Source organism: Cygnus atratus, chromosome Z (genome assembly GCF_013377495.2).
Source record: "Cygnus atratus isolate AKBS03 ecotype Queensland, Australia chromosome Z, CAtr_DNAZoo_HiC_assembly, whole genome shotgun sequence".
Taxonomy (NCBI): domain Eukaryota; kingdom Metazoa; phylum Chordata; class Aves; order Anseriformes; family Anatidae; genus Cygnus; species Cygnus atratus.
In genome coordinates this window covers 43,817,835-43,835,259 of record NC_066396.1, presented here as the reverse complement: position 1 = coordinate 43,835,259, position 17,425 = coordinate 43,817,835, and the positions used below count along the sequence as shown (strand labels likewise).

The following is a 17,425-nucleotide window of genomic DNA, read 5'->3' as shown; positions in this document are numbered from 1 at the left end:
TTCTTTTCTTTTTAACAAAGGAGTAAAACCTTTGCTTTTGAGCTTTCACAAATGTTCATATTTGTTCATAACACCATGAACAGTAAGTTCATGGTCTGACTGTATGTATAGAATGGTGTAGGAATATTTCTTTTATTGGTTTGAAAATATCTGCCTCTTCATCAGGACATGAATGGCCATTTCTTTGAACTGGGACTTCTTAAAGGGTAGACAAAAGACAAATCCACGCCTTTGCTGTGTAATCTGATTTGGATTGATTGAACACTTTCCTTCTCCTCATCAGTTAGTACTTGTTACTGTAGTCTTGAAGAAAATAGGCACTGACTGGCAGCATTGACTGGCATGACATGGGCAGACAGAATGAATGTAGGCACTTTTTTTTTCCTTTGAAGTGATGTGGGTATGGATATGCATCAGTTCTTGAGCAGCAGCTTTGGGAAACTGTGGGCTTGATGTATCCTGACCTCAGACCCCTGCAGAATATAGGGGTGTCCTGGGAAAACTGCAGGTCGAGAAAATTGCAATGAAACATAAGAAATATGCTCTTGAGACTGGATCATTGCTGAAGGATCAGTGGATCTCATCTTTAAGACTCCTGGACCAGGCTTTCTGAATGTTAAATATAAGCATGAGTTATGTTGATATTTGGCTCAGAGGAATTATTTTCATTTAGGCTCATGTTAGTTCAGTGAATATTCTGGTGTTCTGGGGCATTCGTATTTGTGTTGGGAGAGGGTGAGTGAGGGGAAAAAGGGACGAATCATGTTCATATGTTGACTGCTTCTTCAGAGTGAGAGAGCAAGTGCAAAGTGAGGGAATGGAGCAACATTATGCAGTGCTTTCTTATCAAAGCGGGAGTGGATAATTAGAAATGTGATACAAGGCAAAGGCTTCATGTTGCTTTTGCAGAGTTCGCTTATGCTTTCTGTCTCATGTTTGTGTTCCTGAGTGCAGGTGAGCAGGAGTTAACAGCAAGTTATACTACAAGGTATTCTCTTTCATGGAATAAGATTAAACCAGAATGAAGCAGCAAGCAATTTTAGCAGTGGGCTCTGTAAATTCCTCCTACTTTTGTTTGTGATATCTGTGCAGTGATAGCTGTTTTTTCTGTATGTATACTGGGAAATCTGGGTTAAAATAAGTGCTTGTTGTTTGTAATAATAAATCTCCAGAGCAGCTAACTCAGCACTTGCAAATTAAAAATCCTGTTTTAAGTGCTTTGGTTGTTGTTGTTTATAACCTTAATGGGAACACAGGCCCTTCGCAATTAAAACATCGTTTTCTGTTTTGTGCCTTCCAGGCAGTGCTGATGAACAACATCACAGCAAATGAACGATTAATCCAGAGTCTAAAAGGTATGATATAATACCCCCCTGTATCACTCTCATATTGGTCTTTAAGGCTTGTGTTATTCCAGTGTCTTCTAGGAATGCTGCCTTCCTTCAAGTTGTGGGGAGGGTGCAGGAGCTGCTGTGACTTCGATCCTGCATCCACACACTTCCTGTTCAGTGATCTGTCAGTCTGCATACGCCTCAACACCAGAGGGATTTCACAGAAGCATAGGATGGTTTGGATTGGAAGGGACCTTAAAGATCATCTAATTCCAACCAATTCCAATAGTGGGCAGGGACACGTCCCACCAGACCAGGTTGCTCAAAGCCCCATCCAACCTGCCCTTGAACACTTCCAGGGATGGGGCATCCATGGCTTTGCTGGGAAACCTGTTCCAGTGTTTCACCACCCTCTCAGTAAAGAATTTATTTTGAATATCTAATCTAAATCAACCCTCTTTAAGCATAAAGCCATTACTCCTTGTCCTATCAGTCCACACCCTGACGAAGAGTCCCTCCCCAGCTTTTCTGTAGGCCTCCTTTAGGTACTGGAAGGCCACTACAAGGTCTCCCTGGAGCCTTCTCTTCTCCAGGCTGAACAACCCCAACTCCCTCAGCCTGTTTTCAGAGCAGAGGTGCTCCAGCCCTCTGATCATCCTCATGGCCCTCCTCTGGACCTGCTCGAGCAGGTCCACGTCGTTCTTGTGCTGGGGACCCCAGAGCTGAATACTGTACTCCAGGAGTGGTCTCACAAGAGCAGAGCAGAGGGGGACAATCACCTTCCTTGCCCTGCTGGCCACGCTGCTTTTGATGCAGCCCAGGATGCGGTTGGCTTTCTGGGCTACAGGCGCACATTGCTGGCTCATGTTGAGCTTCTCACCAACCAACACCCCCAGGTCCTTCTCCTCAGGGCCGCTCTCAATCTATATGTGTCCATGTAGTGCTTAATGTAGGACTCCTGACCCCTAACTGCTAATGATGTAAAAATGATATGAAATACAACTAGCTTCTGTATGTATTGTTAATATATTTTTCATTCCACTTTTTATAGCATATGTTTGCATTCCTCTCTGAGGTGTTTGGGTCATAGGTTTTAGCACCAAGAGAATTTTCAAATTCATATAATAAACGAGAAAATGTAGTCTAATTCCTTTCAGTTCATGTTTGTGCTCCAAAACGTTGTTAGCAATTTATGCCTCAGATGTCTGGAAAGCTCATCATAAGTTCTATAAACAGGCAAATAAATGTATTGCCAGTTCTCCTGATGTCCTCTCACAAAGCTTTCTATCAGAATGTATTTATAATGCTAGAGCATGATGATGATTCTTCTAACATTAAAAAAAAAAAAAGATGAATCTTACATTCCTCAAAACCAGAGGAATCTAATAGTAAAATGTATGTTATTCAGGGAAGAGTTGGAAACTTGGTCTTCTGATAGCTAATTAATATGAAGGCTATTTCATACTATGTTCTGATTAGTCTTCCATAGACCTGAGTGCTTTTGGGGCTGAAATCTAGCAGAACAAGGGTTTGCAAACAAGTTTCCTAATGTAAGAGTATTTCTAATGAAAAAAAAGGAGGTCAAAATATTAACACAAGCTGTGTGACACATATGTGCAGCTGAAAGACTAATCATGCCCAGTCCAGTGCATCTTTGATGAATCAGTTTAGCAATTGTCAGTGCATCTGTATACAAAATGTAATGAACATAAGAGGAGGATAGAGCTAGTGTACTTACTGACAGATCTGTTGTGTGATATTTATGTTGTAATATATCTGGGTATATATGTGTGTGTGTATTTTAATACATATTTTAAACCTGTTATGATCAGAACACTTGAAAGAGTTACAGACAGAATATGAAAAACTACAGCTGGATGTTTACCGGTTTCAGAAGAACCAGACTAACCTTCAGAGAAAGTTCTCATATGACCTGTAAGTATGCTCTTTCTAAATAATGGCTTCTGGAGTTGTAAGTGATTCAGTTATTCTTCTAAGTATTCTTGTGATAGCTGTATCGCTGTCAGTAGATGTGCAGTTTTAAGATGAAAGCAGCACCTGACACATCTAAAATTGCTCATGGTCGATCTTGGAGAAAAATATAGTCCTTGCAATGCCCAGCGTCTCAGTATGCACAGATTTCTCACACACTTCACATTCCTTCCAGTGCAGGAAGAGAAGGGTAGCAATACTCTCATTTAAGAGCTGGGGGAAATGGCAACACAAAGAGGCTAAACGCTGAAGTTTGAGGACTAAGACACAGGAATACCCTTTGAGAAGCTGTACCTCCCTGAGTTGTGGAGGTCACAGCAAATTTCTGATAGAGTTACAGTTCTGCAGTGCACTTTGTACATAGTCATGGTTTTTTAGTTGAGATTTCTCATTGAATAGTGAAGCATGGATAACTGAACGCGACTACTTACTAGTATCTCTGGTAATACTAACATGTATTTTTGCTATTTCTAGGAATTTTTCATGGCTTCTTTCTGTTCAATAAAGTTCTTGTCTCCTCACTACTATTCTCCCCTCTGGTGTGCTGATATAGAAAACCAACAAAATTTGGTGTTTGTATGTTCTCATAAGGATTTACATTAGGCATATATTGTTCTAGTGATATGTATTTTTCCAACAGTCACATTTTAGCCAGATTTTTTAGGAATTCTGACTAGAAGCTCAACGTGTTAATCAAAAAACCTGAATTTTGCAGGCCAAACTTGAAAACTTGAAATACCTTTTTTTTATTATTATTATTTTTTGTTTGTTCTTCATTTCCCTGAATTAAGAGTTAAGGATTTGTATTACCACATTTGGGATGTTTACTGATTGTCAGTTGGTTATGTAGTATGTGTTTCTTTTTTTTTAAGACGTTGTTACTCATTTAGTAGTGATGACCCAGATGGAATATATTGGTGGATTTCTAATAATTTGGGACTTTAACATAAAAGTAAAAGGAAGTTTGTACCAGCCTTTTATTAAGCTGTGTTGCACTTACATGTCAATCAAGGTATTTTTTCCCCTTGAAGTTTATTGTGCGCCACAGCTGTGACATAGCTGGGACTGCTGGACCTTTGTTGATGTTTTTTGCTAGCTGGAGAAGAGTATCTGTTTTCTAGTGTCCTCCTTGGAAGGCTGTGGTCATCAAGAATAAATGTATCTGTAAGTGTATGTGCTGTATAGTCATGCTCCACATAAGTGGTAAATCCTTGAACTGCTGGATTGATAAGCATGTGCAGGAAAGTGATACAGAGTAAATGTAGAAAGCCTGGTGTCTGAAAACTCATGCTTATTGCCCCTCTCTTGTGAAATATTTTCAAGTACATCTTGTTTAGCAGAAGAAGGTCAGATCTGCAGGAAGCATCTCCAGGATCACAGCAGGCTCAAGGTGAAGGGATAAACAAGTTACAGAGATGAAACCGTACTACTTAGATGGGTTTGCGTAGGTCAGGGAAGGTGCAGAGACAGGAATGATAATTCAGCCCACCATTACATGAACAGGAACTAGGCTGCTAACTTGTCTGCCTTCTATCAGTCCTGAGGCGGGTGCACTGTCTCCTGCAATCTCACTTTGGTAATCCACAAAAGCAGTTGTTACCTCAGTCAAGAAGCTACTCTTTCTTCACTAGCTTTGCTGAATGATATTTAGATGTTCATTTTCTATGACCGTGAGAGAGTGGCTGGCTACACAACTGAAAGCAGCAGTCCCTTAGTGTTTTGACAGAGGAGGCACTGGTAGCACTGTGTAACTGTTAAAATCATATATAAAATACTACACGCTGTCTTCTTTAAGAGATATCCCTGTTGGAACTCATCATAGCTACCAAAGAACTCCTTTCTGTAGCATTTTTTTGTCTTACAGCACTGCACCTTGGTGGAATATTGAGAAAGGGTGTGTTTAGTTTGCTAGCAGCAGCTTGCATCTGCTTTTGATTTGACCTAGTACTTTGCTGTTTCCTCTTTGTATCTAAAACCCAAATATGTTTCTGTTATCATAACAGAAGATTTTCAAGGACCAAAACTGATTTTGACTTAACTGAAACGGACTGATTAGTCTAAGACAAGAAAGTCTGTACAGCTTGTTAAGCTGGTATAGCAAAAACAATTTAATTTCTTAAAGTGGAACTTCGACCACCTGCACCTTGAGTTTGTCTTTAGGACAAAGGTTAACATCTTTTTTTTTCTATGGACTTCTCAAATGTAAGCACAGGTAATAGAACTAAGAAGATTTAAAAAGTAAATAAACAAAAGGAATGGAATAAATAATGTTACAAAACAACATATTAGAAGAGTTATTTTATGGATGTGGATGGAAGTTCATGACTGCTCACTTGTTCATGTTTTCTCCAGGTCACAGTGCATCAACCAGATGAAAGAATTAAAAGAACAATGTGAAGAAAGGATAAATGAGATCACAAAAAAAGGCAGTGATGTATCACAAGTCAGAGAAAATAAAGACTTCCCAGAAGATTCCAAAAAAAGTGGCCAGGTATGGTGGAGGTAGTTTCTTACAAATCTTTTTCTATGTAATTGTTAAGTGGTTCTCCTCCTTTCTGCCATCTTCAGCTAACATTAGCTCATCTCATTAAGTTTTGTACTGCTCTGATTCATATCTGTTGAATGTTTCTGATTTATGTGAAATTGAGAGATTCTGGATACAGAACAAGGCAGAGGCTGCAGGAGACCTTGCTGTTCTCCAAATTACTGTCTCTCTGAGATGGGCAGAACTCGAGAGCTACTAATGAGAGTGTTAAGGAGCCCTTTCAAGAATATTTGTGCTGCTGAGCTTTGGTCCTTTTGACTTTGTTAAAGGACTTTACAAAGCTTTGTGTGTTGAAGTTGGATGAGGATACATGATGAGGATAAATGTACTGTGAATCACTTCGAAGTACCAGCAAGCCTCGAATATGATACTGTAGTCCATAGGTCTTCACTAGAGACTTTGAGGTTCATCAATAGGTATAAAGCGCCATGATTTTCCACATGAACACAAATTTCAGACTTTTGCAGTGGGAGTGAGGGGGAGATGAAATGTTTTAGCTGTTTGCTTTTGGTTATTCTGAATCAAAAAGGCACGAAAAGCATTGCTGTATGTACTTTGAGCAGTATCAGTGGAACAGTGCAGGGTTGCCAAAGGGGGTGGCTGTGTGCCCACCCAGTCTTTCCTCCTGGGGTGCAGAGGGTGGGAAAAATGCTGGGAAAAAGAAATCTGAGATGGTCATGTTGTCTTGGCATGTGAATTACTGCTGCTTCTTCAGTGAAGTGGGGTTAGATCAGGGATAGGACTTGAGCAGTTCAGCTTGCTACAAACATCCCTGGAAACAGGTAGTGAAACTCCTGGGTGAAAAGGCAGCTAATTTGTTTGGATGTACAACAGTTTATTTGGATGTACCCTTTCGTCAGGACTGCAAGCACCTGTGGCAGATGTTACGTTTTTACATGTGGCTGCAATTGGGCCTTTTTACCATATATGAGTGGCCAACTCTCATTGCAAAGGCAAGGGAGTTTAGGTAGTTTCTGCCTTTTATTCCTTGCCTAGGAAAAGGCCGCTTGGAGAAACAATTTGGTGACTTAGTAAGTGGAAAGGGTAAAGCATTGAGAGCTGAATTTGGGTTTTGCAAATAGCTAGAAACGATTGGGAGAAAATGGCTGAAACATCTTCCCATTGACCCCTGGGGTTCAGATAATGGTTCCAGTCTCTGTTCTATTCTCCTCAAACTCTTTATGTAAAAAGGGAGAATAGAGAACTGTTGAAGCTGTGACCTTTTATCCTGGGAACCTGTGTTATTTGAGAGAACTGCAAAAAGAACGAAGCATTAGAGATAGTAAATGCTAGCCATTTATCCCTTTAGAAGAAAGTGAAAGTTCTTGTTTGTCTAACTCGGTAATTTTTATCAACAGTGCCAGGTGAGTAAATAACAAACCCATCATTCGAACATGGCTAGGGAAACCTTGTACAGCAAATGCATCTTATTTGATTGAAAGGTGGAAAATACAAACCGTTTGGAAAGTTGATGTGGGGAAGCGCATACTGAAGAGGTGATCAACTCAATTTCCAGTGTTGCCTTGCAGCAGATTTTCATTAACATTGCTTGTGCTGGATGTGGTTTGTGTAAAAGTTCCAGCCTGGTACCTGGGAAGCTCGGCTGAAGCCCCTCTGCAACACGCTTACAGCCTCCTTCAGCAAGTCCCATAGCTGAAGGCAGTCACTGCTCAGAGCAGGCAGCAGGTTACCAGTCCTCCTTTCAATCTACAGATGGGTTGGTCCCAGCTGAGATAACCACTCATACAGCCGCAGCCAAAATAAATTCTGTTTTCTTGTGTTCCCTAGTGTCTGTGATAGTGCCTTTTATGTCAAGCTGTAACTTTCGCAGTAGTTTGTTTGCTCAAGGATTGCAACTTTTTCTTGTACAGAGGATGAGTTATGTATTGCCATGAATGTTTTTAACCAGAGTTTTTAGCTGGAATAATTCAGTTTTTTTACAGATCACAGTGGCTGAGCTACTGTGGTTTCCTTTTTTTTCATGCAGAGTTTGCAAGATGTACGTGCTTATGTAATGGAAAGGTCAGGGTTAAAATAAATCAGAGAAAGATGATGGAATTTTCTCTGTTGGTTTGTTAATAAATACACAGCCACTCTTACAGCTCTGTCTTTTGAGGACTGATGTACACTCCTTGGTTGAGGGATATATATATATAGTGTCTGTATTAATTTCTCTCTTACGTGTTTAAATTATTATTTTTTTTAGCAAGAAGGCCAACCGCTTCAACTTAAATTTTTTCAGCATACACACTTGTTTTTTTTGTTCAACACTATCATTAAAAATTACAGAGTTAGATATTTAAGGTAATGTAAATTATGGGCTCTTATGTGTCCAATTAAGAGCTGAATTGCAGCTGTTAAGTTCAGGCTCCATATTTTTATGGAAGTATTTGTGCCTCAGCCTAAAGTGGAAAATAGATTTTTGTTCGGTGTCTGGTGGAGACGCTTAGTTATGTGTAAAAAAGAAGCTTGTTTAAATACAGCATTTTTAGGTTTTAATGACTAGAAGGAAGATAGGGTTCTATTGCAGTAAATTTACCAAATCTTCTGTGGTAATAATTGCTTCTCAAGCTTTCATAAGAGTTAGTGTTAGATTATTTGTTGTTGATGTTGGACTTTATGGTGTTGACCCAACAAGGTCTTTAGTTCTGCCTGTCCTCGACTGAGCTTAAACATTTTCAAAATAGCCAAGTAATCATGTCCTACAAATCCTCTGCAACTTCAGTATCTTGATTATTTAAACACTTCTTTCTGCAGATGTTTTCCAAACAACCATAGGAAGACTTGTCAACCTGGTATTTTATTGGCATGCTTAGAACAATAGGTAGCTGCAGTTCATCAACAATTGTAACAGGAAGCTTTTTGTCTGCTGTTTGACTTTCCACGCCATGGGGTTTCTTACTCATTTGCGTAGTCAGGTATAAAAATGTTTGTCCCTAAATGTCTGTACACTTGCGCTCTCTGGATCTTTAAAAAGATAAATATGTAAGACAAACAGTTTCATTACAGACTTTTTTTTTTTTTTTTAATGCTAGAATAGTGCAACATGGCCTCCAGACATATTTCACGCGCATGTTTGTGTGAACTGAATTGACATAGCTCTTGGCCAGTTAAATGCTAATATGAGTAAAAGCAGCACAGAAAATTTTAACTCTTGAGTTGGAAGATCTTCAAGACAGTGTACAACTTAGCCATTAATCTTAAAGCAGATCATATGGGTCAGACTCTGAGACCGGTCTAGTACCAGCAGTCGATAATCCTTAATTCAAAACTCTTCCTTAAGTGAGCTTCATCCAGTTAAATAGATACTGTTGTCTACTTGGTTGATTTGTATGTTTTGTTTTGTTTTTTTCTTCTCTGAAGCCTGCATTCAACATAATTTTAGTACTGTTCTGTACAGCCTCAATTAATTGAACTCTGATTATGCACGAACTCGGTTTACCTGTCCCTGTACTAGCAGTAGCTAATGCCATCTGTTCTTACTGCTCTGCTGGCCCTGATGTGGTAGCAGGGCAACAGCGGAGAAATGTGCAGCACTACAGTTCTGTGGCCCTCACGGCGTAACAGGTAGTGTTTCTGGTAAAACATTAGCCAAAAACAGTAATCTCAGCTTTAATTAAATTAATGGTATCTTAAGTTCTTGTGATGTGTTATATGCTCTTTATATAGAAACATCACTGCATAATCAGGATTGTAATTCCATCAACAGTAGAAAAAATTCTGAGTGTTTAGATTTTTTTTTAATCTCTACTGAAAATTGAATGGATTCTGACCTAATTTTAGCTTCCAAGTCCAGGAACAGATGTTAAGACCAATGTCTGTCTGTGTATATTCACTTTATAGGCTGATAGTCAGCTGCAAGCCTTGAAGCAATCTGAGTTCAAGCAGACTGACTCAGAACAGCCGAAAGATGATGATGTACCAAAAGAAGAACTTACGGTAAAGAAGGCAGACCCTCTGCAGGCTCAAGGTGAGATAGAAATCACTGGTATCTTAGGAACTTGAGTGAGAAAGTTTGTAATTTAACGGAACACTTTAAAAATATTTTTGTATACACAATTAAGATGGAAAAGTGACACTGGTAGGCTGAATTATAATCAATTTTCCTTTAGCTGTAGGAGGGTATAATTAGTATCTGTTCAAATATTTTTATTACTATCATTTCTACTAGTTCAGTTATATTGAAATTGACGTGTTGCATGTAAAGGAAAATAAAAACAGTTACCATTCTGTCATAGTCATATCGCTCACGTACTGTTGAGAAAATACCTTGCTTTTGGATGCAAAGATTTTTAAGCATGTTTTAAATTTGCTAGTTTTAGTAAGTTTGATACATCTAGGCTGCTGCTCTTCCGTACAGAATGGCTGAAAGTTAGGCTTTAAACAAATGCATGCCTGTGCTTTCCATGTGTTGTCAACGAGCAAAATGCAAGTAATGGAAATGATATGCAGAGATCAGATTAGATAACTTAGTGCTTGCTTATTGCATTAAACTCTCAAAAACTATTAGTTCGAATGGATGTGCCTTGTGCATCAGTCTCACAGAGAACTGTGTGTGAGAAATCCAATTTCCTATTTAATTATTCTTTCATGCTATTTAAATTACAATCCTGGGAGTAATTTTAGAGCAATTCAAGACAACATCTCCGTATAACTTACTTGGGTAAATTTTGTCCTGGTGTTTTTTAGTTAAAAATACAAATACACAGGAAAAGCGATGTGGTAATGTCTGCTGAAAGCAGTAGCCTACCTCCACTTCCTCTGTGAAGGCTGTAAGAACAGCCTTCGTTTAGCTGAAAACTTGCCCATGTAACTGCTTTGTCCTGAGATGCTTTTGCACACCTAATCTGTTTTATTGCCAGTAACGAAACGCAATACACAGAAACCTGACATTGCGTAGCAAATTGCAATTTTTATTTAAACTGCTCTATTTCACCTGCCAAACTTTTTTAACTCCATATGTGAGCATTCTAAGTAGGTAGCAATGTGAATATGTTGACAGTAGACAATGCCACTAGACTTTACAAGTCTCATCTTTTAGCTGTCCCCAGTCTGAAAAACATGGGTTGTCTTCTGTCTTTCTCTTTGGATCTGGTATGACTGAGAGAAAAACAAGAATTGAATGTAAAAAACAAAGCAGCGTTTATTAAAGGTTTTTAACTTGTGCTGCCACTGAAAGTTGTTATTTTTTTACTCAATCATTTTTATTGTTTACAGAAAGAATAAGTGGCCTAGCTGCCATCAGAAAACAGGACCCTAAAGCAGAAGAGGAGAAACTTTCTGGTGAACTGAAACACCCACAGGGTTCAGTCAAGGCTGTCACAGGTCATAAGGAGATGCCCCCTGAGTCAGAGAAAGAACTGAACCCGGCTGAAGATGAAAAACACGTAGTTGGGCAAGATGCATTACAGCCGGCCACAGAGCAGGTTGCCAATGAGGAGGTGGAGAGGGAGCAGCTCCTAAATTATGATGCTAAGCAGGGTGCATCACCCCCTGGAAAGGCTGGTTGGTAGCGTGTTGTGTGTTGCAAGTAAAGGAATGTAAGTGTGTAATAGAGCGTGATTTCTGAAACAGTGATGGCAGCTGGCTGGACTTAGTATAAGGTTTCATAAAGGTTAGTGTGAGAGGTAAAAGGTTAGTTAATCCCCAGCATGCTTCTAGTGTCAGTGGGTGAAGATGGAGGCTTCTGTTCATGCAACAGGAGCTACCAGGCTGGGTTCGTCTGCATCACTGTCCCAGCCTTTCCCTCTGTCTCTCTGTTGTCTGCACACAGCATTTGGGGACGTTAGTCCCAGAAACTTCTTGGTATTGAGGCTGTGTGAAAATACAATGCTTTTGAAAAGGATGAGACATATTGCCCATCCAAAGCATTGATGAGTAGAGATACCGCATATTAATGTTTTGCACATAGTCATCTTATAACGTTGATGTGTAAACGCTAGCTACCCCTGTTTGAAAATATGTTAGCACGAGCGAAAGTTCACCTGAGACTTCAGGTATCTGAAGTTTATTATCATGTGTCTGCAAAACTGCAGGTCGGAGGTTGTCAGCAGAGGTGGTGTTTTTTGGCATCTACCACGTGTGACTGTGAACCAGTGTCTCCACAGTGCTGAGATACTGATGTCTTGTCAAAACCTGGCCAGGATCTAGACATCCCCGTCTTGAGGAACTCAGTCTTAGGTAGACTTCAATTCGTGCACGCAGCATGGTGCTCCTACTATGATCAGCACTTTTTATGGTTATCAGCACTTTTTCACAGAACAAAGTAGTATTTTCTGATGCAGTTGAAGCGTACAGCATTCATGCAGGCTCAGTTCCTTGCTTCTCCTGAGCTCATCCCAGCCTGTCTTGTGTATCTGTCTTTCTACCTGGAGTATCTATCCTAAGGACCTCACTGTGACCTCTTCTGAATGTGGAAATCCTTTATCCTTCCTTGTACAATGCAGTATTGAATCCGTAGCCCAGACAGTAAACAAGCAGCCTGATGGACCACGGGAAATGCTGTCTGTGCTTTTCAACCTAGTGAATGCATTCATATAAAGCATTATGTTATGATGTTACCACAGTGGACTTGGCAGGGATAAATAATCTCATCTGCATTGCAGAAGTAGTATTTTTCCAACTGCATCAAAAAGATGCTGGCCAGAGCAGGCGGTTCTCCGAAGAGATGTGACTATACGTGTTAGCTCTTTCCATTTTAACTGAAGTAACAGAACAAACAGGTGCAAAAATCATCCAAAAATTACTGCAAGAAAAACTCTGTGGTGCGGCCTGTGAAAGGTCAGAGTTTCTGTGAGAGAAAGACCAGCACAGTATTCTTCAGGCTTGATTGCTAAGCAAAAATACCATACCTTATGGTGTAGGTTCCTTGCAGCCAAAGGATCATCAAGTAGAAATGGATTTCTTTTACATTCCCCAAGCATCCTGTCTGTCATTTAAAGCTTCTTTTAAAATCTGGAGACCTTTAGGCCTATCACTGTAGGTGTTTTGGTCTGAACATGGACAGTATAAGGCTAGAAGCTTTCAAGCCTGTTTCTAAATCAGTTGCTGTTTAGATAGTTTGGCTTTTCTTTCTCCTTGAGAACTAGAGACTCTTCTCTTTTTCTTAACTGGGGTATGCTTATACCTCTATGCCACTATGTTTTTCTGGCTGGCAAACTGAAAAATAAAGGTAGGACTTCAGCAGTCAGAAATAATTTACTTGTGAGCAATCTGTAGTAAGAAATCTTCATCTTGAGCAAATTTTACTACATACAAGTTGTATGGAGCAGGATGATTCATGACAGAGTGAAGAAAATCTTTTACAGAAAACCACTTTTGTGTCAAGTTAGCACATAGTAAAGTACTCTTTTTATGCTGAATTCAGAGCTTTCTAATTGGTGGACAAGCCAAAACAAGAAGGGGGGAATCTGAGGTATGTTTTAGCAGTGGTGCTAATACATTTAAAAGCAACTCCATCATGTTTTCAGTATCATCTTCAGGTTTCACTGTTTCTTTGGCTGTCATGTAATGTATTCTGAAATTGCTCAATGCTTTTTCTTTGTCCATCTGAATGCATTACTGAGTTTTATTCCAAATCCCAAAAGATTGTTACCTTGCTCATTATACAAGATTTACAGCAAAGGTTTTCCATTCAAAAGGAAAAATAATATTAAAACATACTCTTTAAACAGCAATTAATTCAACAGCAAAATAAATTTTGTGCTAGATACGTACAGTAACTGTATCTTGTGCAGCATAGAACTCATTTAATATAATATTTTTCCAGACAACCAGGCACAGGAAGCATTGAAGGACAAGAACGTTGACTACAATGTAGATGAGAATGAAGCTGAATCAGAAACGGACAAGCAAGCAGCACTTGCAGGCATTGCAAATGGTAAATAAGAAAAAAAGAATGTTTTAATTCAAGCTTAAAATGCTACCATGATGTTTTGCATGTTACCCTGTAGCAGATACAGCTATTTTTTTCTCTGTTCTCTGAGCTTTCCCTAATTTTGAGTGTGACGTATTTTCTATGTAGCATTACTGAAACTATTTTTTAATGTGTGTTGGGGGGGGGAAGAATCTGTAACTTTACTCTGCCATGGAGTACTAACAGTCCTTTCAGAATTTTCTAGATGAAGACCTATTGCTTCTGAGCCTTAAAGAGATTTGTGTCTTTTTTTTTTCCTAATTAGTTCAAAACGCTGAAGAAAATATGAAGAACCACTTATATGACCAAATTGAAAAACGAGAGAGATTGTGAACAAGGGAAGTTGATGATGCAACTTAGTCACCTCTTCCTATAAATGCAGCAAGGATGAGAGCAAAGTGATTTAAGAATGTTTGATTATCTTCTGAAGACTTCGATAAGGGCCCAAATGAAGTAATTGTTTGTTGCAAAGTGTTAGTACCGTTTCAGTGGTGAAAAAAAAAATTGTTAAATCTCTCAAGGCTTTTTTTAAAGCATCTTGACCTCTGTAATGACTCTTTCCTTCCTACTGATTATAAAATTGAGACCAGCAAGCAATAACTGTAGTAACTTTGAAGTCAGGTCACTTGTACAATCATACTACAATCACAGCGTGCATGGATTGGGTGGTAGATGGGAAAGAGTCCTTGGGCAAGGACAGATTTTTTTCCCCTAATCAATGCAGTAGAGAAATCTCCAACCTAGGTTTAAAAGGGGAGGGTAAGCTAACTCGCCTTGACAAAACGTGAAAAGATGAAAAATGGCCCATGCATGCTGCAGTCTGCCCTTATGCCAATTCTGACACCATTTTATTGCAGTGTAGGTAGACTCAGCATAATTGTAGTTCCTAGATAATGTGCAGTATGATATAGTTTTCTTGGTCTCATAAATGAAACTCCTAGCTCACATGATCTGTACTAGAAAGGAATCGCTGTCTTGGTTGTGTTCTTAGCTTTAAGTTTAAAGTAGATTCTGATAATAGTATCTTCTTAAGAGATTAGCAGGAAAGTTTCCTGAAAGCCTTGCTGAACACCTGTTCACAAAATCAGAAGTACAGTATGGTTCAATTACCACTAACTTCTACAGAATTCAAACAGACTCCTGAACTTTTGATGAGAGGCCTTCTGAAATGTTGTGCCACATCTACCCTTTATCTAGCCACCATCTTCTTCTAAAGAGTAGAAAGGCAAATGCTTGCCTTATAAAACAGCAGATTCAGCTGTTCAAAAAAGTGAATAATCTCTGCTGGACTTGTGAAGGCAGCAAACCAGACTATGCATTTTCCAGACATTTCACCTTCTCTCACAGATGAAGCTGTAGTTGTTGTGAAGTTCTGCGTTACACACAATGTATCACGTTGTTCGTGTTCTGTAGTCTTTGTCTTTTCTGCATATTTCTGAACGTAAACTAAAAACTAGTTTACTTCGGATAGCCTACAACTACCCATCGCTGCCACTGAAACAACCTTTAACTTCAGTCTTACCTGCATGTGTGCAGTCAGCGGTTTTGAAGATTGTGTCCGTCCTTAAGACCAATACCCATGTCTGGAAGTCTGTGAATGCGAACCAACCAGTATGACCAGAAGACAGACGCGACCAACTTCCCGAACAGCAACTTCATTTAAGAATGTAAAGACTTGTCGTGGCTTTCTCTCAATGTACTTCATATTAGAGCCTCCATGGTGTGTCATTCTTAAGTGTACTATGCTACAGCTCCTGTACTTTAAGGTGTCTAAATGTTTAAGTAGAGGGTTGGTTCTTTTGTGAATGAAAAGAGTAGGAGTTGTCAAAAGAAGGCAGAGCTCAAGTCAGACAGTGCCTATTATGCCCAAATCCGCAAACAGATCACTTGCAGACTTGCCAAATGTAACGAATTCTTTTAAGAGAATCACTAATTGTCCATTACTGAGTTCTTTGTTACTTTTTCACCATTTACGTCAGATTTTACTGGGCTGGGCTACTATAGTAAGTAATAACAGAGAAATGTTTGTATGCAGTGAGAAAAGGAGGTAATGAGCATCTTTGAATGACAAATGCTGGGAAACTTGGGATGTTTCTTGGGATGCTGGTTCTTTTGCTTTATTTTTTTTTGCAAAACATGTTATGTTTTGACATCAAAATGTTTACATGTGTTCAGAGTAAAATGGGCATTATTTTAGGACTTGATCTGTAAACTTATGTAGCTGAGATGAAGTTAATCAGGAATATAATAGTGATTATTAAAGAGCGTACATTTAACTGTATGAAATGTGCAATGAAATGCCGTGTTCAAGTTGAATGAATGGCTTTAACTTGAAACTGGTAAAATGCCAAACAAAAAATCCTTTGTTATTAATATGTTGCCAGATAATTCTTCTAGAATTAGAATAGTTCACTTAAAACAGACCTACAACTATCAAGTCCAACTGCCTGACCTCTTGGGGGCTAATAAAATGTTATAGCCTATCAATAAGAAAATTGTCTAAATGCCTCTTGAACACTGACAGGTGCAGGGCATCAACCACTGCCTGTTCCAGTGTTTGGCTACCCTCATATAAGGAAACTGCTCACTGTACTTCTGTACAGTACCTAAAATCTGACAAGGCTCCTTGCTAGCCAGCTAAATGGTGTCCTCCCCTTAAACGCAACCTCCTCTGTGCAAATCACAACTGGTGTAACTCTGACAGTAGGGGTCTGAAAGCCTGTGTAAAAGCAATATTCAAAACCGTAATGGAATATAGTCTTAATAACTTTAAGTGCTACAGGAATGTAAATAGGGTGGTAGGTTTCTAATGGATAAGGGACCTTTATGTCTACTGTACCGAAGTTTAAAGTCCAAGGACTAACTTTTATTTGAACAAACGAGATTCACTGCGAACTGTGGTTTACATAGTGTTTAATCACTAAAACTTTCACTTGCATGAGGGAGGGAAAGTTTCTTGACTAGTCTTCTTGGGGTTAAATTAACACTTGTCCTTGATGTTTTTTAAAGCAAAGCCTGATCCATTTTAGATAATCATTTTAAATAAAAATAATCTTCTCTACTGTGCGCTATCTTGTTCTGTACTGTTGATTCAATTCTAATGTTAATGAAAATAGGATAGGTGAGCATTTTTTTTAGAGTTCTGTGAATGTGCTATAATGTAGAACTTGCACTCTCATACTTCCTGCTTCCTTTGGAAAAATATAAAAGGCTGTCCCTTGAGCTGCCATCATGGAGTTAAAGATTTTGAAGACAGGAAATATTTTTATGATTGCTTACAAGGCAGCAGCAAAAGGTAAATGAATTCTTCATGTCCTGCACTACTACCAGTTTACCGTCTTTACAATTGTATTTTCCAGGATTTTCATTCCTCTGGCAGTGATATAGAAACATTCAAGTATATGAATCAACATAAGCAAACATGTAAAACAGTATGCAACCTCCTTACCAGAGAAATGAGAAACTACTTCTTGAGAGTTCCTCATTCCAGGAAGCTGCAAATTGCTGGCAGACAAAAGAGTTGTTCTACTTCAGAGGTTCCTTCCTGTTTTCCTGTTACAGCTTACCAGTGCTGTTGCTTATGGGATGCCATTGAAGTGGTATTACCCCGTGATACAAAGTTATGAGAAACATAGTCAAGAG

The 17,425-nt window shown here is 39.1% G+C and overlaps 1 protein-coding gene across 4 annotated transcripts in view; it reads left to right on the top strand.

The window, feature by feature from the left end:
* Positions 1-16,849, top strand: part of GOLM1 (golgi membrane protein 1) — a 33,168-nt gene extending 16,319 nt beyond the window's left edge. For all 4 annotated transcript variants that reach the window (XM_035565217.2, XM_035565215.2, XM_035565216.2 and 1 more), the window contains 7 exons: positions 1,301-1,355; positions 3,164-3,266; positions 5,676-5,814; positions 9,712-9,838; positions 11,086-11,373; positions 13,637-13,747; positions 14,049-16,849. In XM_035565217.2, the coding sequence (XP_035421110.1) occupies positions 1,301-1,355; positions 3,164-3,266; positions 5,676-5,814; positions 9,712-9,838; positions 11,086-11,373; positions 13,637-13,747; positions 14,049-14,116 (891 nt within the window). In that variant the 3' untranslated portion in view covers positions 14,117-16,849. The remainder of the gene's footprint in view (positions 1-1,300; positions 1,356-3,163; positions 3,267-5,675; positions 5,815-9,711; positions 9,839-11,085; positions 11,374-13,636; positions 13,748-14,048) is intronic.
* The last annotated feature ends 576 nt before the right edge of the window (positions 16,850-17,425 follow it).